This window comes from Ovis canadensis, chromosome 15 (assembly GCF_042477335.2).
Source record: "Ovis canadensis isolate MfBH-ARS-UI-01 breed Bighorn chromosome 15, ARS-UI_OviCan_v2, whole genome shotgun sequence".
NCBI classification, from domain to species: domain Eukaryota; kingdom Metazoa; phylum Chordata; class Mammalia; order Artiodactyla; family Bovidae; genus Ovis; species Ovis canadensis.
Genome location: NC_091259.1, coordinates 23,625,388 through 23,651,755, shown reverse-complemented (window position 1 = coordinate 23,651,755; position 26,368 = coordinate 23,625,388). Strand labels below are relative to the sequence as shown.

The 26,368-nt window shown below is 42.1% G+C and overlaps 1 protein-coding gene and 1 non-coding gene across 2 annotated transcripts in view; both read left to right on the top strand.

Annotated features, from left to right (window-relative positions):
- Nucleotides 1-4,211: 4,211 nt before the first annotated feature.
- PIWIL4 (piwi like RNA-mediated gene silencing 4) overlaps nucleotides 4,212-26,368 on the top strand; it is a 55,081-nt gene continuing 32,924 nt past the window's right edge. Inside the window, exons 1-8 of the mRNA XM_069554937.1 lie at nucleotides 4,212-4,325; nucleotides 5,975-6,053; nucleotides 8,290-8,421; nucleotides 12,591-12,805; nucleotides 16,024-16,145; nucleotides 18,452-18,532; nucleotides 21,911-22,108; nucleotides 23,946-24,057. Of these exons, the coding sequence (XP_069411038.1) occupies nucleotides 4,212-4,325; nucleotides 5,975-6,053; nucleotides 8,290-8,421; nucleotides 12,591-12,805; nucleotides 16,024-16,145; nucleotides 18,452-18,532; nucleotides 21,911-22,108; nucleotides 23,946-24,057 (1,053 nt within the window). The remainder of the gene's footprint in view (nucleotides 4,326-5,974; nucleotides 6,054-8,289; nucleotides 8,422-12,590; nucleotides 12,806-16,023; nucleotides 16,146-18,451; nucleotides 18,533-21,910; nucleotides 22,109-23,945; nucleotides 24,058-26,368) is intronic.
- On the top strand, nucleotides 10,576-10,648 carry TRNAW-CCA (transfer RNA tryptophan (anticodon CCA)). Its single transcript has one exon. It is a non-coding gene; the product is annotated as a tRNA-Trp (tRNA).

The window sequence follows — 26,368 nt, the reverse complement described above, 5'->3', positions numbered from 1 at the left end:
TGAAGAAACTGAGGCTAAATGGGATTAAGTACATGTTCTTTAGACAGAAAGCTAGTGGGTTGAAGGAGTTAAGATATAAATTCTAATCTTTAGAACTCTAAAGCCCACGTGTGCTTGTAACCATGCTGTGAATTCTCGGTTACAGGGAATACACAAGTGCCTTTAAAAATCATATGTGGAGGTCACAGTGTGAATTTGTATGTCAGTTATTGTAATAATTATAGTAGAGAGTTGAAAATGCAGATGATGATTGGAAATAATCAATGTTTTCGATTTCATAATGAGTTACTATTTGGAAAATTGAAAGGATTTGACTGTTTGAAGTTGTCTGTGGTGTTCTCAGCGTTTCTTGTCACTGTTAGTGTTCTCACATCAATACAAGTTAAATTTATTTGAGGTGATCAATTTGGAAAACATTACATAAGGATTATTTTTATATTCACAACAAAGCTCAGATTTTTCAAAAGTAGATTCCTTGTCCAGATTCTGTTCTTCACCTGCCTTATTTTTTTAACATGCAGTTCATGATCATTCACAACTTTCAGACTCATTCATTTTCAAAGAAACATATTTATTACAGTGGCTTCACTAAGCCAAGACTAGACTGGTCATCTCTGTCCAAGGCTACTATACCTCTTGCACTGCCAGCCCTCAGGGCTAATGGTTTCCCAAGACAACTTAATAAAAGAATATTCTGATGTGAAACATATAAATAAATAACTTCAATAAAACATCTATACAATAAGCAGTCTATAACCTCTGCACAAGCTTTCAATACATCCATAGATATATTTAATAAAGTTCTACACATATTCATGATTTAAGTAATCTTTGAAAATTAAGATTAGAGAGGAGCTTCCTTAAAATGTGAAAGATTATAAACCTGATATTTATGGCAAACTCAGAATGGAAACATTTCAGACAGTCTCCTTAAAGTCAGGAAGAAAACAATATCAGCTATCACAGTCACTTTCAAAACTATACAGGAAAACTTGACCAACATGATAAGACAAGTAAAAGAAATAAGAATAAGAAGGGATGAGATAAAATTACTATTATTCATAGATGACATGATCATCTAAATGCAACCTTAATGAAATCAAAGGACAAGCTATATAAACTAAAGAGTTCAGCAAATCGGATAAACAATATCAACTTACAAAAATCAATATCCTGTATCTATATTAATAATAACCAATTAGAAAACATGATGAAAAAAGATATGCTTCAAACTAGTAATAAAACTATGTTCCATAAATTAAATAATATACAAGGCTTTTATGAAAAAAAGTTAAATTCTATTACAGGATATAAAGAGACACTTGAATAAATGAAGCAATATAACACTATAAGAGTGACAGTTCTTCTCAAACTAATTTATGTATTCCATACAATACCCACTGGAAATTAATCAGGAATTTTAAAGAAGCTTGACAAACTTATTTTAAAACTTATATGGAAGAATATAGTTTGCAAAAAATAAATCAGAGAATCAAAAAAAATATCAAAGAATAAAGACTAACCCCACCAGATTTTAGGAGTAATGTAAAGAAACAATGCCGTCTATGGGGTCGCACAGAGTCAGACATGACTGAAGTGACTTAGCAGCAAAGAAACAATAATTAAAAGAGGTAAAGTACTGGGACTTCCCTGGTGGTCTGGTGGTTAAGATTCTGTGCTTCCACTGCAGGGGCTGCAGGTTGATCCCTCCTTGGGGTACGAAGATCCCACATGCCATGCAGTGTGGCCAAAAAATAAAAATAAGTAAATGCTAAAGTCATTGAAATTCTTTTAAAGAGGTAAAGTATTGATTCTCTGAGCAGATATAAATAAGTAGAATAGAAATGGAAGATACAAAATCAGATCCAGATACATATGGGAATTTGCTATTTCTTGACAATGCCTCCAGAAACCATTACATAAATTTAATATATGATGTTAGGGGTAAACAGCTTGCCATAATGAGATAAAGTTAGATCCCTACCTCACAGTATACATATCATATAAATAAATATTTATATGTATAAATATAAATTCTTAAAGGATACAAGGTAGCTTATGTGACTAGAAAACATAAAATTAATAAATGTCATATGAAAGTGAAAGAAGTGAAAGTGTTTGTTAGTCCCTCAGTCATGTCCAACTCTTTGCAACCCCATGGACTGTCCATGGAATTTTCCAGGCAAGAATAGTGGAGTGGGTTGCCATTCCCTTCTCCAGGGTATATTCCCAACCCAGGGGTCAAACCCAGGTCTCTTGCATTGCAGGCAGATCCTGTACCATAGGAGATACCAGGGAAATACAATGTCCTATGAAGTCCTTGTAAATTCAAGGCAGGGAAAATTTTCTTTCAAGAAAACCTGAAAAGCATAAACAATAAAATAAAACATTAGTAGATTTGACGACATTGAAATTAAGACTTGATTAGATAAAGAACGTCATGGTTAAAATTAACAAGTGATAAATCAAGAGTAGGTATTTGCTATGTTATGAAAAAATGTCTTCCAAATGACAAGAAAAACATGAGAAGTACAATTTAAAACAGCCAAGGATATAAACAGACAATTCACAGAACAATAACAGAAAAGCCTCACATCTATCACATAGATGAAGAGATGGCTACCCCCCCTTTTTTTTAAAGCATTTCTGCACATTTTTCTATTAATTTAATTTTAAATGAATTCTCCCAGTGCCCCAGTAGGCTAATCAGATACTTCTCAGAAACAACACTAACATGAAATATTCAAAGACATCAAGAAGCAGAAACAGAAGTGAGCAGATAACACAGACAAAAAAGTGTGATGCAACTTTATATACACATCTGATGGGCAAAAACTAGAAAGCTGGATAAATTTGAGGAGGGGCAGTTCAGTTCAGTTCAGTCGCTCAGTCGTGTCTGACTCTTGGCGACCCCATGAACCACAGCACGCCAGGCCTCCCTGTCCATCACTAACTCCCAGAGTTCACTCAAGACTTATGTCCATCGAGTCCATGATGCCATCCAGCCATCTCATCCTCTGTTGTCCCCTTCTTCTCCTGCCCCCAATCCCTCCCAGCATCAAAGTCTTTTCCAATGAGTCAACTCTTCGCATGAGGTGGCCAAAGTACTGGCGTTTCAGCTTTAGCATCATTCCTTCCAAAGAAATCCCAGGGCTGATCTCCTTCATAATGGATGGGTTGGATCTCCTTGTAGTCCAAGGGACTCTCAAGAGTCTTCTCCAACACCACAGTTCAAAAGCATCAATTCTTCGGCACTCAGCCTTCTTCACAGTCCAACTCTCATATCCATACATGACTACTGGAAAAACCATACCCTTGACTAGACGGATCTTAGTCAGCAAAGTAGTGTCTCTGCTTTTGAATATGCTGTCTAGGTTGGTCATAGATTTTCTTCCAAGGAGTAAGCGTCTTTTAATTTCATGGCTGCAATCACCAACTGCAGTGATTTTGGAGCCCCCAAAAATAAAGTCTGACACTGTTTCCTCTATTTCCCATGGAGTGACGGGACCGGATGCCATGATCTTCGTTTTCTGAATGTTGAGCTTTAAGCCAACTTTTTCACTCTCCTCTTTTACTTTCATCAAGAGGCTTTTGAGTTCCTCTTCACTTTCTGCCATAAGGGTGGTGTCATCTGCATATCTGAGGTTACTGATATTTCTCCCGGCAATCTTGATTCCAGCTTGTGTTTCTTCCAGTCCAGCGTTTCTCATGATGTACTCTGCATAGAAGTTAAATAAGCAGGGTGACAATATACAGCCTTGACGTACTCCTTTTCCTATTTGGAACCAGTCTGTTGTTCCATGTCCAGTTCTAACTGTTGCTTCCTGGCCTGCATACAGATTTCTCAAGAGGCAGGTCAGGTGGTCTGGTATTCCCATCTCTTTCAGAATTTTCCACAGTTTATTGTGATCCACACAGTCAAAGGCTTTGGCATAGTCAATAAAGCAGAAATAGATGTTTTTCTGGAACTCTCTTGCTTTTTCCATGATCCAGCGGCAGATGCAAAAAGTCTCGCTGCAGTCTCCCACCCCTTCCGGCCCACGCGCTCCCCGCCCCCTCTGGGCGCCCGGCTCCACCCACGCGGGAGCCCCAGCTGCGATTCTGCGTAGATCCAGATCCACCCCCTCCGCCCCTGTTGGTGCTGTGCTGTCTGGACGCCGGTGAAGAAGCGCCCTCACGGAGACTTGGCTGCCTCTGGGCTCCGCGGGGACATGAGCGGCCGCGCCCGCGGGAGGGCACGGGGCACGGGCCGGAGCCCCGTCGCCACGGAGGTGGGGCGTGCCCGGGGGCCTCCAGCTGAGCTGTCTCCCTCCCTCCGCGCCTCCGTGGACACTGCCTTTCTCTGCACATATCTTTCCCTCTTTGCTAGAAAGCAAAGACTTCTCTTCTCTTCTCTTTCAACTTTGAGTCTTTCCAGGGTTTCTCATATATATGTATATGTATTTCCCGTTGGGAAGCTTATCCGAGTAAGATGTTAATGTAGATGTTTTGGCCGCTGAAAAGGACTGAAAGTGGGAGGCGAGTGGATCACTCTTTTCTGTTTTCTGAGTTTTAATTACTTTATTCGTTTGCAAGTCTCCTGGTGAAAAAGACTATACCTTTAAAAGTACTATTATTTGGTATGTAACTTAATATGACCCATCTCCCTAATTTATATAAAAAAGAAATAATTTCAAACACAAATGGCTGGTGCACTGGGATGACCCAGAGGGATGATACCGGGAGGGAGGTGGGAGGGGGGTGCAGGATTGGGAACACGTGTACACCCATGGTGGATTCATGATGATGTATGGCAAAACCAATACAATATTGTAAAGTAAAATAATAATAATGATAATAATAATAATATAATTTTTAAAAAAAGAAATTTAGAATCAGCCACTGTGCATAGGGCTTCTTATTAAACTTAGGCAGCTTGGTTGGATTGAGAAGCCTATCTGCAATTTCTGAGTGATGTTACACTTAGTATTTGGAGCAATACTTAGCAAAAACTTAGTATTTGGAGTAACATCTTAGACCAGAAGTGCCGTGTGAGTAGTATGTCTTTATTATGGCTTTACTTTCATAAAGAGGTCTTCTGTTGATTTTTCCCTTTTTTTTTAAAGTAGACTGATTTATACCTTCTTCCACAGAGAATTACTGTAAAGAGAAAATATTAATGGTTCTCTTCATCTGTTTTGTGAACTAGTTTTGGACCAGTTTTTTCAGAAGTGTCATCATCAGACTGGTGGCCCAGATCCTCTGGGCTCAGTTTATTTTCTTGCTACAAACTTGTTCACATCAGAGTCCCTATGTCTGAGGGCTACAGAAGTGTGAGGTCTTTGATCATCTGTGTGTGTGTTAGTCACTTCAGTCGTGTCCAGCCCTGTGCGATCCCATGAACTATAGCCCAGCAGGCTCCTCTGTTCATGGATTTCTCCAGGCAAGAACAATGGAGTGGGTTGCCAGTTCCTTCTCCAGGGATCGAACCTGTGTCTCCTGCATTGCAGGCAAATTCTTTATCGTCTGTCACCAGGAAGCTTGTGACCACCTGTACCACCTTCCATTTGGTGACCTTCTTGGAGAAGGAAATCCAACCCACTCCAATATTCCTGCCTGGAAAATCCCATGGACAGAGGAGCCTGGTAGGCTACAGTCCGTGGGGTCCCAAAGAGTCGGACACGACTGAGCAACTTCACTTTTGGGTGCAAGGCTCACACCTTTGCCTCTGGAGGCTAAAGGCCTCTGGCTCACAGTTAGCATTGAAATCAAAGTTTAATGAATGGGGAAAACTGTGGCTCTGCTTTATCTTCTTTTCTAAAATGGGCAGTCTTTTCTCCTCTCTCAAGCATCTTACCTGCAAACCTTTTCTTTTCCTAGCTCATGGTACTCTAGTGACATAGGACATGATGCCATTCTCATTCTCGTCTCGTGATAAGGTTTTAGTTTATGACTTAATATCTTAACTCTGACCAAATGTCTTTACTCATTTCAGCCTCCATCTATTGCGCTAATTGATAATGAAGCATCGTCTAGCAGTGACTGTGCGAGAACAAGCAGGATGTCACAGAAATGTAAGTGCAGCTCCGTCTGTTCCATTCAGTTCCATCCCATCTGAATGAAATAGGAGTGACTCAACCGAGCCTCTGAGCAGCAGATTCGCTTCTTGAGCATCCTGTCTTCCTTTCCTTGAAGCATCCCTCTGTGTTTGTTGTGTTTCTTTGAGACCTCCAAACACAGAGTCTGCCACTGAATTTCCTGATAGTGTTCGGCAGCTGGGAACCCCCAGACATTAGGAAGCGAGTTTTTCTGATTTCTGTTTCTACTGAATAAATTTGGAAAAAAAATCTTTAAAAATACTTTATGACATACAAATGTCAATACTATTGCCTTGCAGAGATGGTAGAAACCTGGCATGCCTGTTTCCCATTCTGTCTTCCTTTCCCACCTGTGGTAGACATCACCCTTTGATGGTAGCCCTCTTCCCTGCAAGTCCAGATTTGACCTCAAGATACTTGTCGACATGCTACGCTAAATAGCCCATAGCACACAGTGCGAGTTGGCTGCCCAATAGGCTAGTTTCCCAGGGCCACTGTGATAGAGTACTGCAGACCAAGTGACTTAGACAATGTAAATGTATGGTCTCATAATTTCAGCCCTGTTGCCATCATGCAAGTGTTATTCCAGCTTTTTTTTGAGAATTTCTTTCCACATCTGCTGCACATCCTTGTGACTAGCAAGTGATGGAAACTGTTCATTCGTTGAGGGTAGACTGAATATTTTTACTTTTAAAAATTGTGGTAAAATATGTGGAATGTAAAATTGACGGTTTTAACAATGTTGAAGTGCACAGTCCAGTGGTATTAACAATATTCACACTGTTGTGCAACCATTGCCATTACCCATCTCTGGAACCTTTCTGCTCTTGCAAAATTGAAACTTTGTACGAATTTAACAATATTTCTCCATTTGCCCCTCCTCCTCAAACTCTGGTGGTCTTCCCTGATAGCTCAGTTGGTAAAGAATCCGCCTGCAATGCAGGAGACCTGGGTTTGATCCCTGGGTTGGGAAGATTCCCTGGAGAAGGGAAGGGCTACCCATTCCAGTATTCTGGCCTGGAGAATTCCAGGGACTGTATAGTTCACGGGGTCGCAAAGAGTCAGACACGACTGACTGAACGATTTTCACCAGACTCTGGCAACTACCATTTTATCAGTTCAGTCCCTCAGTCGTGTCTGACTCTTTGCGACCCCATGGATTGCAGCATGCCAGGCTTCCCTGTCCATCACCAACTCCCGGAGCTTGCTCAGACTCCTATGCATCGAGTTGGTGATGCCATCCAACCATCTCCTCCTGCCTTCAGTCTTTCCCAGCATCTATGGTAGACTGAATTTTTAGAAACCACCAGACAGTATTTGAACAGTAAGTTATATGGATAATTAGCAAGAATAATCAAATTTTTAAAAATGAAATAAATTATGTTATTCTCCTGGAAGACTCCGACTCCACTGAAAAGGGTATGGACAGCAGTTTTGGGTGAGTGGGTAGTGCCATTTGGGGTAGTTGCATATCATGACTATATCAAAGGAAAGAAATTTGTATATTAATAGTCATGTTACTTTGTAGTAATTATTTTGTGATGTAAAATTTATATTTTCATATTATCTTCAAAGTGTCAAAGTTATATCCAAAATCGGCATCGCTATACTCGTTTAACAAAGGAAATAGTCATCTGGAAATAGACTTCAATTTCATGTTTTCTAGATCCTAAAACACTGACATGCCCCAAGGTGAAGTGCTGACTTTCATTCTCAGAGGAATGCTCTAGCATAAAAACTGATGACAGCCTCTGGGCATTTCTCTTCCTGTGGTTGGGAAAGTTGGGAGATTTTCAGCCTCAATCTGTGCAGAAGTTGATGTGGACAGTCTTAATTTGTAATTCTTCAGGTGTTATACAAGAGCTACAGGAGGGAGACAAACCCTCCATCAGTGGGCATGGAGCAGAATGTAGGGGAAGAGAGCCTCCTCCTTAGTCAAGAGGAGAATCACAGCAGCCCCATATGTTATATGAGGTGGGACTAACCCAGGGTCCGTTATTCTTAAGAAAACATACCATGCTTCCTTCACAGTTTTCAATTTTCAGGCCGCAGACTTCTGTGCATTCCCCATTGTTTTCAGCAGTATCGGTCAGTTTTATTAAAAGCCACAAAAAACTGAGTTTTGGTTCTAGATGCACTTTTTATATAATAGTTGTAAGCAGTATCACTAGCCTGAAATATGAGATGTTATGGTGTTTTCTTCATACTTTAGATGCAGGTGGTATATCTTCGAGTGATCCTGGATGTACCTCCGAGGAAAGAGGTGGGAAAGTCAGACGAGACGTCATGGATTTGTCTGTCTGTACCAGGGAGAAACTGACCCATGTGAGAGACTGCAAAACAGGTACTCACTCTTCACGTTACTTACCTTTCTTTCTTTTTAATATTACCAAATCTTGCCTAAGGAATTTTAATTTCCAGATCTAAAATAAATTCATATCTTGACTTCAAAGATATGTATTGAACATCTGCTATATTTAAAACATTATCTAAGGGTGGCAGGAAGGTTTAGGAGGGAAGGGACATATGTATACCTACGGTTAATTCATGTTGACGTATGACAGAAATCAAACCAATATTGGAAAGCAGTCATCGATCAATTAAAAATAACTATAGAAAAAGAAAGGCAAAAAACCCAAACCAAACAAAAACATTATCTAGACACTCGTTGTTTTAGCCTTAATTATCTCTTTTATTAATAGGAAGAATAACATTTTCTGTAAAACTACATTTCATACATTGAAAACATTTTCTCCTTACCTCTGAGGTAGGGGCCTGCAAAGATGCTTTGTCCCTTTCTCAACTTTTTCTTATATGGGGAAAAATAACCTTTCTGGACTTAAGCTCTAAAAAGAAAAATGTAGCCTGTTTGGGGAATTCTTTACGATGATTCTAGGTTTACCCTTGAAATTGCAACCTAAAATTTTATGTGTATTTTTGGAAAAGTAGGCCTACTGTTTTTATAGGATCCTCAAAAGACTTTGTAATTCCCTCCAAAAAAAGACTCAGTGATGCAGAAAGCCTGCAGATCAGTCTTTTGCAAACTCTTTCAAACCATGCAACAGACATAAGTAGATAAATCCTTATCCATCATACACACAATTGAAACAAAGTTTCATGCAGCAGTGTTGCCCTTCCAGTGGCAGGGCTCTTGGATCCATTCTGTTGTATCCTAGTCTTTCTATGAAATGTGATGCTTTGCCTCACTTATTTTCATAACTGGAGCACTAATGAGACAGGATTACAGTTTGAACACACTTGGTTAAGTCATCTCAAAGGGTTGCTTGCCCACTCGGACATTGTAGATGACTTCTCTTTGTCCGTTAATAGGAGCAGCTAAAATATGTTGGCATGACCTTTGGGAGGACAGTGACAAAAAAGCTTTCCTTTGAATAAAATAGCACAATGATTCCTTGTTCCTACTGGGTATTTACACATGTCAATGAAAAAAAGCATTGCCTACTGTATCAGTAAATTAAGGATGTTGTTAATTTACATTAAGGATGAGGCTGCCCACTGCTAAGCCCTTAGTTACTGCAGCCACTCTCCAACAATGTACCCTAAGGAGACTTGGGGTGGGAAAGAATAGGATACTGGCCCCTGTAGCTGAGGTGCATGGCAAAGAAATGATTTCAGTGAACCCTGACCTTTGCATCTTCCCATGTAGAAAGAATCCATCTGCAATGCAGGCAACCCAGGTTTGATCCCTAAGTCAGGAAGATCCCCTGGAGAAGGGAACGGCAACAACCCACTCCAGTGTTCTTACCTGGAGAATTCCATGGACAGAGGAGCTGGGGTGGCTTACGGGGTTCACAAAGAGCTGGACATGACTGAGTGACTAACACTGTCACTTTCATACTAACACTGTCACCTTTCATAGAAAGGTGCTAAAGTCATTAACACAGGATGTCTGGCTTTCTTTAATTACAATCATCTTTAGAGCTTCCGACTCCCTGGTCTTTGTTGCAAAAACTCCTATCTGGCTCTTCCCTTGCCTCCTTACAGGCAGACTCTCAGGAGTTATCTCCTGAGATATGTATCCCAAGCTTAAGCCCTCAGTTTTGCCCACTGAATAAAACATAATTCTCATCTTTTAAGTTGTGTGTTATTTTTCAGTCAATACACGTGTCAAAACTGAGGGAATATTTCCTAAGGTACACAGGATACTCTTTTATCCTCATGACCTCAGGGTTCATGTTTCCACTTCCTCCATGAGAAATGCAAAACAGTGACTCTTTGGTAATTCTGTCTTGTTAGGCAAACACTGGATAGTTCCGTCGGAGGAGAGGTGAGAGTATTTCCTTTGTGCCCTCCTAGAGTCACTCCTGGTGGAGTTTACAGCATCCTGGGCACAGACCACTGTGTCACGGCCATCTCTGAATTTGTCCTGTAGAGTTTTTTAAAACAATTTTTAAAATGTGTATTTATTCTTCGGCTGTGCTGGGTGTCTTCATTGCTGCATTCAGGATCTCTGGGTGTGACCTCTAAACTCATGGCTTCCCTGCTGGCTCAGAGGTTAAAGCGTCTGCCTCCAATGCAGGAGACCCGGGTTCGATTCCTGGGGCGGGAAGATCCCCTGGAGAAGGAAATGGCAATCCACTCCAGTATTCTTGCCTGGAGAATCTTATGGACGGAGAAGCCTACTAGGTTACAGTCCATGGGGTCGCAAAGAGTCGGACACGACTGAGCGACTTCACCTTCACCTTCACCTTCTAAACTCTTGGTTGTAGTGTGTGGGATCTGGTTCCCTGACTGGGGATGGAACCCAGGTACCCTGCATTGGGACCTGGAATCTGCCACTGACCCAGGGAAGTCCCTGTCCTCTAGATTTTGAGGAGGTGAATAAAAGTTCTGTAGGGCCTGGAGTTCCAGGAAGCTCACATGACCTTCCTATGCCTGCAAAAAACAGAAGCCCAGAGTCCTGTCTGTTCTCACACAGGGAAGATGTGAAATTTCTTCTTCTGTTCCTTCTCTGGGGCTTACAGAGCCATCTAACCACTGACTGTAGTGTTTCAATATTTTCTGAAATATGGTGAACTTTTTATTATCTGAATTTCCAAGAGAATGGGGTGGGGGGCTATATTCATGGTAAAAACTGGAGAGTTTCTTTCTAATCTGAGAGCAGCATCTAAAGCTGTTATCAGACCAAGCAGGTCCCCTCACCCACGTGTAGTAAAGTCAATCTACTGACACACTGTGTTGTAGTGAAGGAAATTACAGTGTTTATTGTGAGGCACTGTACAAGGATCCATTGACTACACAGTCCATGGGATTCTCCAGGCCAGAATACTGGAATGGGTAGCCTTTCCCTTCTCCAGGGGATCTTCCCAACCCAGGGATTGAACCCAGGTCTCCTGCATTGCTGGCAGATTCTTTACCAGCTTAGCTATCAGGGAAGCCCTATAATTTCAGAGCAGCATCTGAAACTTATCAAACCAAATGGGTCCCCTCACCCATGCGCAGTAGTCAATCTGCTGACACACCAGGTTGCGGTTAGGGAAAGTGCACTGTTTATTATGAGGCACTGAACAAGGAGTCTAGGACAGCTAATGCTCAGAAAGCCCAAACTTCCTGGTGTGTGTGTATGCTCAGTCGCTCAGTGTCCGACTCTTTGCAACCCCATGGTCTATAGCCAGCCAGGCTCCTCTGTCCATGGGCTTTTCCGGGCAAGAATTCTGGAGCAGGGGATCTTTGTGACCCAGGGATTAAACTCATGTCCCCTGCGTTGGCAGGCGGATTCTTTACCACTGAGCCACCTGGGAAGCCCTATTAATCCTTAGGTGCCAGTAAGTCTAGAAGCTACATGATCACTTTTAGCATCTGTAAAACAGTTCAGGAAATGTGCACTAGATACTATTATCTAGGTACTTAGAGAGGAGCGAAAGCAGACGATAATGGAAGAAGGGTCTGTCCCAGGAAGGCCCCATGGGGTCTTGCTCAGTTACAAAATTTTCACTTGAATGATTTGAATTGCACAGAATCAGCGGGAAGGCAGTATTTGGAAAGAGTTCTAGGGTAGTTGAATTCAGATGTTTCTCTTCTCCCCAAACAAGGTCACTTCCTGCTCTTTGGTTCTTATGAGGCCTGCTTTGCCAGTGTGATCCTTTTGTTTGTAGGACTCTGCTTTCCAGGTGGCTCTAGTGGTAAAGAATCTGCCTACTGATGCAGGGAACATGAGACATTGGTTCCATCCTTGGGTTGGGAAGATCCCCTGGAGGAGGGCATGGCAACCCATTCCAGTATTCTTGCCTGGAGAATCCCATGGACAGAGGAGCCTGGTGGGCTACAGTCCATAGGATCCCAAAGAGTCAGACACGACTGAAGTGACTTAGCATGCATGCATGTAAGGTTATCAGGCTGCTGGTTACTCAAGCTTACTTCGTATCACTGAACAAAAGTCCTTGCTTTCCAGTAGCAATTATGCATATGCACATAAATTTTTGAATGCCACGATTAATATGAACATGATGCATTTTTTTTCATTAGAAAATATTTTCTATTTGTTTTCTTCAGGTTCCAGTGGAATACCTGTGAAACTGGTCACAAATCTCTTTAATTTAGACGTGCCCCAGGACTGGCAGCTATACCAGTATCATGTGACATATAGTCCGGATATAGAATCTAGAAGGCTGAGAATTGCTCTGCTTTATAGTCACAGGGAACTCTCCAACAAAGCAAAAGCATTTGATGGTGTCATCCTTTTTCTCTCACAAAAGCTAGAAGAAAAGGTATAGTATGGTTAATTTTTAAACACACACATATGCATATATTTATACTCCTCCATATAGATCTTAGAGGTTAGCTGATTTTCATGACAGCTGGAATAAGTGGGTCACTCGCTCCTTTTCTTTCCTATTCCCATGCCCGAGAGCAAAAGACTTCTTAATTAAGACCTCATCAGCAATTGATTTCCTAATTAAGAAGCTGCTGGTCAGGCATTTCAGAAAGAAGAGCTGTAATACAAATACTGCTTTTTTGACAATTTTTTTTCAAGGCAAAGTGTCCTTGAGAGAGGAATCTTTTTTAAACTTTTCCCAAAATAGGCAAGAGTTTAAGAAACAGCGTTTACCCTGTGGCCTCAGACCTTTAAATTTACTTTTTTTTCCTCTCCTGTGCATTCTGTCCATCTGTCCAAAGGACTGACTTTACATCAATCCTGATTCTAAAACTGTCATTTTTCATGACTTGTTCCATCATATGAAATAGCAGTTACTTATATCAATCTTGCTCCTTGAAAGAAAAGCTATCACCAACTTAGACAGCATATTAAAAAGCAGAGACATTACTTTGCCAACAAAGGTCCATCTAGTCAAAGCTATGGTTTTTCCAGTAGTCATGTATGGATGTGAGATTTGCACTATAAAGAAAGCTGAGCGCCGAAGAATTGATGCTTTTGAACTGTGGTGTTGGAGAAGACTCTTGAGAGTCCCTTGGACAGCAAGGAGATCCAACCACTCAATCCTAAAGGAAATCAGTCCTGAATATTCATTGGAAAGACTGATGCTGAAGCTTAAACTGCAACACTTTGGCCACCTGATGCAAAGAACTGACTCTTTGGAAAAGACCCTGATGCTGGGAAAGATTGAAGGCAGGAGGAGAAAGGGACGGCAGAGGATGAGATGGTTGGATGGCATCACTGGCTCAATGGACATGAGTTTGAGCAAGCTCCGGGAGTTGGTGAGGGACAGGGAGGCCTGGTGTGCTGCAGTCCGTGGGGTCGCAAAGAGTGAGACAAGACTGAGTGGCTGAACTGAACTAGCTGAACTGAACTGATGTCGATCTTAGGGCTGCCCTGGTAGCTCAGCAGAAAAGAATCTGCCTACAATGCAGATGTAGGTTCCATCCGTGGGTTGGGAAGATCCTCTGGAGGAGGGCATGGCAACCCACTCCAGTATTCTTGCCTAGAGAACCCCATGGACAGAGGAGCCTGACAGGCTATAGTCCATAGGGTCGCAATGGGTTGGACATGGCTGAAGCAACTGAGGACACATGCGTATATCAATCTTAAGGATATTTTTGAATGGTTATGACCTTTGGATATGGCAATTGCATGATTCATATCTATTTTTTTACACCTTCCCATTTTTAGTCCTAAAATCAAAATACAAATATTGAGGTTTTTATCATATGCTTTGTTCTAAGGCAATAGTAAAATTATTACAAAGAAAAAGAACCAGTTTCTGTATGAAAAACTAAAGCAGAGTATTGAATTAAAACTTGATGCTTCTGTCCGTTGGAAAGTGTAATCATTTTAGTTCAGCATCTTGAACAGGATGACAGCTAGAGCATAAATGTAAATTTCTAGATTCCCTGTTAACCTTTGTGAATTTCCTCAAGAAGTGCTTTTCTGAACACTCTTGGAGCCTTTATCGGTTCATGAAATTCTATTTTTAGGAGCTACCTGAGTGTTTATTTCATCTGAATATGGAATTTTAAATTATACCATATGATTAGATTTAAGAACATGTAAAATCTGGGTCTATAAATTTAGAAACATTTTCATTCATCCTAAGTCCTTATTGGTCCCTCAATATTTTGTCCCATGACAGATGTTGATAGCCTGCTAGTATAGTCTCATACTTAAATGACATATTTCAAGGGTATTACTGTCATTGAAGATCGGCAGATTCTTAATCACTGGACCACCAGGGAAGTCCCAGACTTTTGTACAGTTTTACCTGAGGCAAGAAACACTTCAGTGAAGTATCTCATCACTTGTGAAAGGGTGCATTTCTCTTTGTTTCCATCCCTAACCCTACATTCTTGGTTCAGCCTGAAAGCCATTAAAACTACACTTTCACTATAGAAAATACATAAATGCCTGCTAATGAACTGGCCTCTTCTAATTCCTCACCCTTCTGAAAAATCCTCGACCATTGATTCTACTGGCTGATCTATTCATTCTTTTATTCCGAAAAAAATCTCTACTGAGCCTTGCTTGGTCTAAGGAGCTTTACATTTAGTTAGGCACCTGGTATAAAGACCATGCATTCACTATACTGTTAGCATGTGGTTCCGGATTATTAGAGCTCTAGGGCTTTCTCTAGACCTTTTAAAAATGAAATCAGATTTCCTGTCTAAACTGTCACGGTTTTCTTCTCTCTTTCCACACTTACTTTCCCTATGGTCTGTTCTCTATCCTTTGCTTTCTTTTCCTCTGCTCCTCTGTTGTTTTTTGGTTTTTTTTTTAATGAACTTTTGAGAGGCTTCTTTCTGAAATCCATGAACTCAAAGTGGGCAGTGTGCAACATGCATGCGTCCTCAGTCGTGTCTGACTCTTTGTGACCACATGGACCATAGCCTTCCAGGCTCTTCTGTCCATGGTGTTCTCCAGGTAAGAATACTGGAGTGGGTTGCCATTTCCTACTCCAGGGGATCTTCCTGACCCAGGGATCAATCACTCGTCTCCTGCATCTCCTGCATTGCAGGTAGATTCCTTACTGCTGAGTCATGGGGGAATCCCCAAGATGAGCAGGACACTTTATTAGTAGGCTTTTGGGCATCCATGAACTCTTATAAATGGGTACATGATATGCCTTGCTGTGGTATTCAAATACGTGACATTTTCTTGGGAGAATATCTGTAACTTTCATCAGACTCTCAAAGTAGGTGGTGATCTGTTTTCCTGTACCTCCCCTTCCCCCCAAAAGGTCAAGAACCCTATTCCTGAATTCTCTTTGGATTGAATCTTTGAACCTTGAGTCCGGTTTTGATTCTCAATTAAGAAATCTGAGACCGGAGAGGTGTGTTGCTTTTCTGGGATTAGCAAAATACAGAGGAAAAAACCTTCCAAACCTAACCCGATGATTAGATTATCACTCCCATCACTAACAGCTGCAGCTTTGTTTTTGGTAGAGCTTGTGAAGTTTTGACGGCTTTAGCAGAGCCACATTCTGTGCATTGGAGGATAAGCTATAGAGTCCATTTTAAGTACTTCTTTTTCCAGGTCACGGAGTTGTCAAGTGAAACCCAAAGAGGCAAGACTATAAAGATGACTATCACTCTGACGAGAGAGCTGCCGGCAAGTTCTCCTGTGTGCATCCAGGTCTTCAATATCATCTTCAAAAAGTAAAGTGCCTCCAATGTGAATTTAATTTAGGCCAATGATGCCTTTCCGCGTAGAGCCTGGGTATTAAAAGTATTTGCAATTTTGTAGGTGGTGTGCCAGCAGCAATGTCCTCTTCAGGGCAGTTTTCTGTGTACTTCTGTGTATTACTGCAGTAATACTCACCACAGCCCATCACAGCCTTGAACTGGCACCTCTGTCATTATTCAGTATCATCTGTGTTGAGACAAGGGCCTCAAGGGTTGTGATGTCTCGGGGACCAGGGCAGGTGCCTTTGCCCTTTTCCTGTACCCGCTCCCAGCCTCCATCCCCAGACTTAAAAACTGGGTCAGTAAACTGAAGGAGTGGCTTTTCTCCTGGCTGATTTGTTTTAGGTGTGAAAGGTCATCACCGTCTGCTTTCAATGCTTTCAGACCCCTTCCTTTCCCCACTTGTCCCTGGGGACAGAGGAAGGGTGTCACTAAGCTTTTCAGTGTTCTTCAGACTGACCTGAGGATCACTTGCTTCAGCGTCAGCTTGGGTGTTAGGTGCAACTTGACAAAATGCAGGTTCCCTAGCCCCTCACTGGACCTAGTGAACACAATTTTGTGAGTGGGGCCTGAAAAATCCATATTTTTGGCAAGCTTCCCAGATGGGAGCTCAGAAGCTTGAGAACCCCTGTTTTCCATGCTGTTGGTGTGGATCACTAGGGTGATATGTTAAAAACCTAAGATTTTAGCCCTTTGCTCTGGACAGGATGAGAGGAGTTTGGGTTTACTGAGTAGAACACATAGACGAATTTCCATCACACAGATACACTGATTCCTAATTCTAGTCAGAAGTCTAGGCAAGTGTCTTCTGATCTTATCTGGGTCTCAGCTCAGCACTGTAAAAAACGCTCTTCAGAATCCATTTTTTGCATATGCCGCCCTGATTATTTTAAGTCAGCTGACATTTGGAAGGTGCTTTGCAGTGATAGAGCTCTTTCTCTGGCACTAGAGTTTCCTTGATCTTTACTCAGTTGCCCTGAGGCAGGTATGATTAAACTCCCCATTTTACAGATAAGGAGGCTGAGGCTCAGGTGACTGTGGGTAGCCAAAAAGCACACAACTGAAACCTGTTTTCAGACTCTTCCGTTTCCCCAATGCACAGGGCAGCTTCAGATAGTAATGTGTCTCGTTCCAAAAGCAGCCAGAGTTAGTCGCTGAAGAGGCAGCCTTGTCATTTGGTAGCAGTGAAGAGCTAGAATAGACTCATTAGAAACAAACTCCTCAGGAATGTAAATTGGTGCAGATACTGCGGAGAACAGTATGGAGGTTCCTTAAAAAACTAAAAATAGACTACTGTATGATCTGGCGATCCCACTTCTGGTATATACCTAGTAAGAACTCTTAATTCAAAAAGATAACGTGCACCTCAGTGTTCATAGCAGCACTATTTACAATAGCCAAGACATGGAAGCAATGTAAATGTCCATCAGCAGATGAATGGATAAAGAAGATATGTACATGTATGCAATGGAATACTATTCAGTCTTAAAAAGAATGAAATAATGCCATTTGCAGCAATATGGATGGATCTAGAGATGATCATACTCATTGAAGTAAGCCAGAGAAAGACAAATATCATATGATATCACCTGTATGTAGCATTTAAAAAATGATGTCAATGAACTTATTTACAAAACAGAAATAGGCTCACAGACAGAAAATAAACTTATGGTTACCCAAGGGGATGGGGAGTTAGAGGTAAATTAGGAATTTGGGATTAACATATACACAATACCGTATATAAAATAAGCAACTAGGACCTACTGAATAGCACAGGGAACTGTATTCAATATCTTGTAATAACCTATAAGGGGAAAGTATCCGAAAAGGAATATACATGTATAACTGAATCACTTTGTTGTACACTGAAACCAATACAACATTGTAAATTAATTACCTGTACAAAAAGAAAGAAAGAGGAAACAGCGTCCTCATTTCAAAATAAGAACGGGGCCAGAAGAGCCTGTGGACATGGCTTTTCTCGCCTCAGCCACGGCAACCAGAATATTACCGTCGCAGTCATATCTGCTAAGGGACCACTTCCTTTTGCAGTTAAACCCAGAAGAATAGAACTATTTTCAATTGTGTCATTCCCAAATATGGAGTGATAGTTCTTGTATATACCCTCATAGGTATATACAGTAGCTAACCTTTCAGCATTATAACAATAAGAGTTCCGGGCTTTTCTACTAGTTTTTATTTCAGCGTGGGTAACAAACTTAGAAGTATACTGTTATAGACAGATGTTTAACACAGATTTAAAATATATATACTTTCAGGGTCTTAAAAAAGTTATCCATGTACCAAATTGGACGGAACTTCTATAAGCCTTCTGAGCCAGTGGAAATTCCCCAGCACAAGTAGGTTTATTTATGTTTTCTGTTACTCTGAAATTGTTATAATGTGAGCAGTATCATTTATGATGCAATATTATACCATTATGCCTCCTCTGAGAGACTCCGTGGTAAGAAAAGTCATGGATTTTTTTTAATTTTCAAGTTTTTTTTTAATAGAATGGTGAATGTCAAAAGGTAGCAGTCTGTTTTCTTATATTATTGTGCTAGATCATTATCATAAATCCTAGAATTTAGAAACTGAGCTTCCTGTGTGTGACAGTAATCATGAGAGCAAAATAAACTCTCTTATGTTATGCCTCATAACTTGGGCTCTGTTTTCCGGCTGACAGAAAGTTAACACAGGCAGGGTGGTAGGTAGGAAATTATTGGGTGAAAAGATGTCAGATACCCAAGCCAACTAAGCTGCCCTAGTGAATGATAGAACCATTAGGAACTCTTGCAGAATCTTCATCCTAAACTAGGGAGTAGAGACTGCAGCGAAGGTGGTCTTGAGCTTTCCAAAACATGTGGTTGAGCCCAAAACAGAGGCAACCAGTGACCCAAAGGGAGAAATACAGATGTTTCCACTTAATGACATTTTGGCTTTACAATGGTGTGAAAGCGATACACCGTCAACAGAAACCACACTTGGAATTGCGGATTTTGGCCTTTTCCGGGGCTAGCGATACGCAGTATGGTACTATCTGGTGATGATGGTTAGCTGCCACAGCCACAGCACCCAGGCAGCCACCCAATCCCGAGGCTAAACGATTGATACGCTCACAACCCTTCTGAACCCATACAACCATTCTGTTTTTCACTTTTAGTACAGTATTCAGTAAATGACACAAAATATTCAACACCTGATTGTAAAATAGGCCTTGTGTTAGATCATTTCATCCAACTGTTGGCTAATGTAAGTGTTCTGAGCACACAAGGTTGGCGATGCTCTGATGTTCAGTAGGTTACTGAAGAAAAGGTTGGGTGTATTAAATGCATTTTCAACTGAGGATATTTCAACTTATGATGGGTTTGTGAAGATAAAAACCCATTGCCGAGGAAGGTCTGTTTATAAAAGATAGAAAATGGATGCAGGGTGTTTGGCTTCTGCCAGGTGGAGGAAAAGGGCAGGGTGTCTGTGTGCTGGTTCAGTGGGTCAGACTGTTCTGTGTAAAGCACCTAATCATTCACCCTGTCACTTATATCTCCACCTGGATTAGAAATTCTTGGGTCCATTGTTGTGACGAGCTGTCGTTGGTACTGTTACCAACCAGGATTCTTTGTCTCCTTAATCAATAGAAATTGATCGGAGACCAGACAGAAAATTCAGGCAAGGCTTTATCAGGGACCCTGCTGCAACAGGGAGGAACAAGAACAAGTAATAGGTTCCCTTGCTCACTTACTCACTGAGGGGAGCAGCTGATTGCTTATGTGGGGTGAAAGTAGGGATATGTCCAGAGGTCGGGCCAGAGGGTTGGCTTAGGTGGTTTGCCCATCCCTTTGGTGGTGTTGAGTGTAGTGGGCACGCACAGTACCCTGATTTTGCTCCCAGCTCTTCAGAAGAGGCAGTTGGCTTTTTGGTACATTTTTGTATGTTATTGTCCATAATTTGCCTCAACTGTGCACGCATCCAATTACTTTTAGTCCATGATAGTTTCGCTGCATTTTGTTGCTCGAGGAGATGTTTGTCCAGGTGCCAGAATTGCAGCAAAAGGCCCCAGATCCCAGCTTCTCTCAGTGCTAGTGCATATGCTGGTCCTGAAGCTGATATTTGGGGCTTCCCTGGTGGTTCAGATGGTAAAGAATCTGCCTGCAACGCAGGACACCGGGGTTTGATCCCTGGGTTAGGAATATCCCTTGGAGAAGGGAATGGTTATTCACTCCAGTAGTCTTGCATTAGTATCACAGTCAATGAAGTCCACAAAAATATCAACTGAAATGATTAAAAAAAATAATTGTTCTTTCTTGCCAGCTCCTGTAACTTTTTCTTATTCAAGACTTCAGACTATGATGTTCATAAATATGGAAAGGAGATGTAGCCACTGCTGCAGTTTCTCTTGTGTGTCCATATGTGACGTCACTTAGATTATTTCTTTCTTACTGTGAAGTCTCGTCACTGTCTTCGCCATTGAATCAGTGTGCTTTTTTGAACCTAGATGTTTGCATGCTGGGACAGATCCCTCCATAAACACTTCAGTCTTAACAGCTATGCTCTCAGCCAGGGGCGATTTTGCTCCCCAGTGGACATTTGAAAATATCTGGAGATATTTTTGGTTGTCACAGCATGGGAGTTGCTGCTGGCATCTAGTGGGTAGAGGGCCAGGGGTATGCTACACATTCTGCAATGCCCAGGCTTTCCCGGTGGCTCTGGTAAAGAATCTGCCTGTGAAGTAGGAGACGGAAGAGATGCAGGTTTGGACCAAACCCAGGGATCCTAGGTCAGGAAGATCCTCTAGGGGAGGAAATGGCAACTCGCCTGGAGAACCTGGTGAGCTAGAGTCTATGGAGTTGCAAAGAGTCAGACATGACTGAGCACACCACACCACACCATACCCCCCCCACACACACATACACACTGCAGTTCACAGAACAGCCCCTAACACACACACACACACTCACACACACTGCCTGGAGAACCTGGTGAGCTAGAGTCTGTGGAGTCACAAAGAGTCAGAAATGACTGAGCACACCACACCACACCATACCCCCCCCCCCACACACACATACACACTGCAGTTCACAGAACAGCCCCTAACACACACACACACACACACACTGCCTGGAGAACCTGGTGAGCTAGAGTCTGTGGAGTCACAAAGAGTCAGACATGACTGAGCACACCACACCACACCACACACACACACACACACACACACACTCACACACACACACACTCACACTGCAGTTCACAGAACAGCCCCTAGCAAAGAATTATACAGTTAAAAGAAACGAAGCTCTAAAGAAATGTATTTTATCCTAAATATATGTTTAAATTTTACCCTTATTTGCTTCCCTTGTGTCTCAGCTGGTAAAGAATCTGCCTGCAATGCGGGAGGCCTGGGTTTGATCCCTGGGTTGGGAAGATCCCTTGGAGAAGGGATAAGCTACCCACTCCAGTATTCTGGCCTGGAGAATTCCACATGGGGTTGCAAAGACTCAGACATGACTGAGTGACTTTCACTTCATTTCACTTCATATGTTTAAAGACACTCCAGCTGGAAATAGCTGAAGTGTTAAGTCAGCCGCTGAAAGAAATCAGATTTAAAGAAAAATTGTTTCATAAAATTGAGAGAATTAGAATATAAAGTCACCATTTTAAAACATTTATTGTTATCCTGATATAACATTTAAAATATTTATTTAAAAATTTTTATTTATTAAAAACATTTTATTTTTTTGAAGATTGTCCCTTTGGCCTGGGTTCACCATTTCTGTATCACATTTTGAAAGCAAACTCCTGTTGAGTGCTGATGTGAGTTACAAAATACTCCGGAACGAGACAGTTCTGGAGTTCATGACAGATCTCTGCCGCAAAAGTAGCGTGTCCTGCTTTACCCAAACGTGTGAGAAACAGCTGATTGGGCTCATTGTCCTGACAAGGTAAAAGCCTGCCTTTAAATAGACTTTCCTCTCAAGAATGCATTATGTATGCCACGTAGGACGAGGAAGAGCTGCGGGCACTGGCTGGAGCCCAGATCTGATGAGTCTGCTCCCTGCTGTCAGTTGCCTAGAGCTGAGGCTCCCTGGAGGGGTGTGCTGGGCGCCCGCCGTCTCTCCTGGTCCTTCCTTACCTCCTCCAATACCCTCCCCTCACCCCCAGTGGTCTGCACTTTGCTGCTCCAGCCCCTCTGCCTGGGTCCCCTGCCTCTATTTCTGCCTTTTAGATTTCTGCTCCCACAGAGTCCACTCAAAGGTCCACTCAGCTGGAATTCATTTCTCTGCTCTATGCTGCTCCGGAAACTCAGTGCTTATCATCACCTCTTTAGGGCCCTTTTATTTCATTTTATTACATCACCGTGTAACTGAGCAGGACCCTGTGGGGCCTTCCCGGGCAGACCCCTGCCCCATATCCTCTGCTTTAGCTCCTCTCTGAAGTACCCACATAGCAGAGTCTGATGCACTTTCCTTCACCACAACCTGCTGTCAGGAGACTGGCTTTACTGTGCTGGGCAAGCTGACCCAAATTTGGTTCGGTAGCAACAAGACAGAGCATCAGGTCTGCGTCTCATTTTCACTGTAAAGTTATGAGGTCCTTTTGGCTGAGGACTTTCAAGCCTCTCGCTGTGTCTGTGTATAATTTGCCCGCAGTGCCTATTGAAGCAAATGAAACATGGACAGTTAGGTGACTTCCTGAGGAACAAAAGTCCACTCTACGCTGCTGCCAGCCCATGGACACTTTTTACGGAAGACCCTCTCGCCTTCTCCTAGTCTAGGTTGCAATTTCCACTTGAAGTTGTTTTCCTGGGTTGTAGAGCAGAGAGGTGGCACCGGTTGAGTTCCCTTTATCCTCTTGTCATGAGCTCTGTGAATTAGCTTACCACACTATTTCCAAGTCAGCTTGCAAGGTACTGAGAGCCTAGGAGAAAAGTGACAAGGAGGTTTCTGTCCCACGGCTGGGTTGGCATGAGAAGATGTTCCAGGCCACATGGTACCTGATGAAGGGGAGAAAGAGCTTAGAAAGATCTTAGCTGACCTGTTTTGCAGTTTTGCCCAGGGCCAGCCTTAGATGGAAGATGAGTCAGGCTGCCAGAATAGCATGGTTCATCAGCCTCCTTAGGATTTTTTTTATGAGAAAAACTAGCTGGGAGTTCAAAAATTCTGAGTTGAAAACAGAAGCTGACAGGAAGGTTTGGAGCCATACTTCAGCTTTTGAACATTTAAGCATGATTTACCTGAAGCTACAGTGTCTCCTGGGCGTGCCTCAGTTGGCTCAGCTGGTAAAAAACCTGCCTGCCAATGTAAAAGATACAGGAGATGCCAGTTCAGTCCCTGGGTTGAGAAGATCCCCTGTAGAAGAAAATGGCAACCCACTCCAGTATTCTTGCCTGGAAAATCCCATGGACAGAGGAGCCTGGCGGGCTGCAGTTCATGGGGTCACAAAGAGACTGAGTGCACGCACACACACACACACGCGTGCACACACACACACAGACAGTGTCTCTCAGCAGAGACAGTGTCTCTCAGTGAGAAAAGAGATGGTGGGCCAGCGATTATTCCTTTGGTTTTGTTGCGATATGGGGGTCCTCTCATAAACAGAAGAGTTCATCAACGCTCTTAGATAAAAGCTATCTTTTTTTTAAGTGACTATTCTTGAGTTATTATCTTTCATAATATCTGAAATTCTGGAAGATAACACTTTGAATTAAAGTGTAGTGAATTAGCCACTTACCGTGTAGGATTTCAGAGAGGAACTTAAAAGATTTCTTGTATTTGCCAGATACAATAATAAAACCTATCGCATTGATGACATCGACTGGTCGGTGAAACCCACACACACCTTCCGGAAGCGGGACGGCGCTGAGATCACCTACGTGGATTACTACAAGCAGGTAGTGCTTGTTTCTTCTTTCAGCCTCATCTCCCTCCTGCCTCGCTCGGGGAAGGGCTATGGTCTGACTCCTGCCCGCCTCTTGAGCCGCATCGCATACCATCCTGTTTTCTTGGAAGGTTCTACTGTGCTTATGGTTCATAGTTCCTCAAGTCCATCACTCCCCTGTGCATTTTCTCACACCCCGCTTCCTCGTCCTTGACACCATTCACAGTTGGCCAATTACTGAACACCCTTCAAGACTCAGCTCAGCAGTCAACTCTTTTTTTTAATAAGATTTTTTTTATGTGGACCATTTTTAAAGTCTTTATTGAATTTGTTACACTATCGCGTCTGTTCTGAGCTCTTGGCTCTGAAGCGTGTGGGATCTTACCTCCCTGACCAGGGATCCAACCTACACTCCCTGCTTTGGCAGGTGAAGTCTTAACTACTGGACTGCGAGGGAAATGCCCCTAGCAGTCAAGGGAGCCCTAGGACTTTCTCCCCCAGGTCCCCTCTCTGTACTTAATTTCTTGCAGTTATCACAGGCAGGTATGAATGGTCCGACTCTCCCTCTTCAACTTTGAGCTCTTGATTTCTGGACACCTAGGGCTAGCATCTAGTAGATGCTCAAACACTTACTGATGAAATCTCGTGCTGACTCTGGGAGCTGGGTTCACAGTGATGAGAATTTCCCCATCCCCACTGTCCAACTTCAGTCCCTTTCAGAGGCGCCTTCTCTTTATTGCATAGTCAGTCATATTTCTGTCTCCAAAATCTCACCACTGTTTTACAAACAGAAAGAGAAAGCAAATGTGTTGACCTTTCTACACTTTCAAGAAAAATGATTTCCTTTTCCTCCTTAGCTTATTTCTTTAGAAGTTTCTCTAAACTAGCTCCAAGCACCTCTTCCATTCTTCCTTCAGGAAGCCTCAGCAATCTGGTATCCGGTTCTGCTGCTATGGAACTAGCTCTCCAAGGTCAAAGTCAGCTACTGACCTTATTCGAAGGAGCTTTTGGTGGCTCTGGACGCTAGTGACAGCTCCTGTGGGCTGAACTCCTCTTCCTTGGGCCCACGGCACATCCCTGGTGGTTCCCTGCCGGGTTTCAGGTGGTTTCTTCTCAGCCTCCTTCAACATTTTACCCCTTAACTTCCCCCAAACATGAAATTCTGTACCTCGCCACGGCCCCTTTGCAGAGGATCTTTTCTCCATATTCTGAGATAGCTTCCAATATAGTATTTTTGTCTTGCCGTCCTTCCTAAATTATATCCTCCTCTCCATTTTCTGGCTGCATTTGCATGAGTATCCTGCAGGCATCTCAAACGAACAAAACTCAGACTGAATTCATTGTCTTTCCCACGCCTGTCTCTCCTTGGGAATTCTGCGTCTCAGGAAATCATTTTGTATCCTTCTTTGTCTTCCCCCTGTCCACCTCATTCAGTTGTCCTTACAGAACACATATCACTTTGGGCATTTGGCAAAGCTTTTTGTGCAGAAAAGTGTTCTCCATTAGTGTTTATTAAATACAGAGTTTGTTAAACATTTGGGATTTTTCCTGCATGGTTAAATTCATTTTTCTTTGATGTGTTTGAGAACCTGTGACATTCTGAAAAGGGAATCATGATAAAAATCCTTCTCACTTTCTTTGTAATGAGTTGTGATTCCCTGCATATCTATTGTAATTAGGGAGAAAGTAAAAGAAAATGGCACCAGTTTCTAGAATGCTTTCCTCTTTGTCTCAGGAAAGGAATGATAAATTACCATATAGTCTACTCTCAAAGTGGAAGACATCCTTTTTTTCACTTCAGCCATAATGTTTTAATTTTTTCTATTATTTTTTGTGTTTTAATTTTTTTTGGTGTTGGTTTTTGCCAGTATTTGTTTGTAGATTTTTTAATGACCATTCTGACTGGTGTGAGGTGATAACCTCATTGTAGTTTTGATTTGCATTTCTTTAATAATTGGTGATTTTGAGCATCATTTTATGTGTTTATTTTCCATCTGTATGTATTCTTTGGAGAAATGTCTGTTTAGGTCTTCTGCTCATTTTTGATTGGGCCGTTTGTTTCCTTGATATAGAGCTGTATGAGCTGCTTATATATTTTAGAGATTACGCCTTTGTCAGTTGTATCATTTGCAATTATTTCTCCCATTCTGAGGGTTGTCTTTTAATCTTGTTTATTGTTTTCTTTGCTGTTCAAAGGTTTTTAAGTTTAGTTAGGTCCTATTTGTTTGTTTTTATTTCCATTACTCTAGTAGGTGGGTCAAAGAGGATCTCACTGTCATGTATGTCAAAGAGTGTATTGCCTATATTTTCCTCCAAAAGCTTTC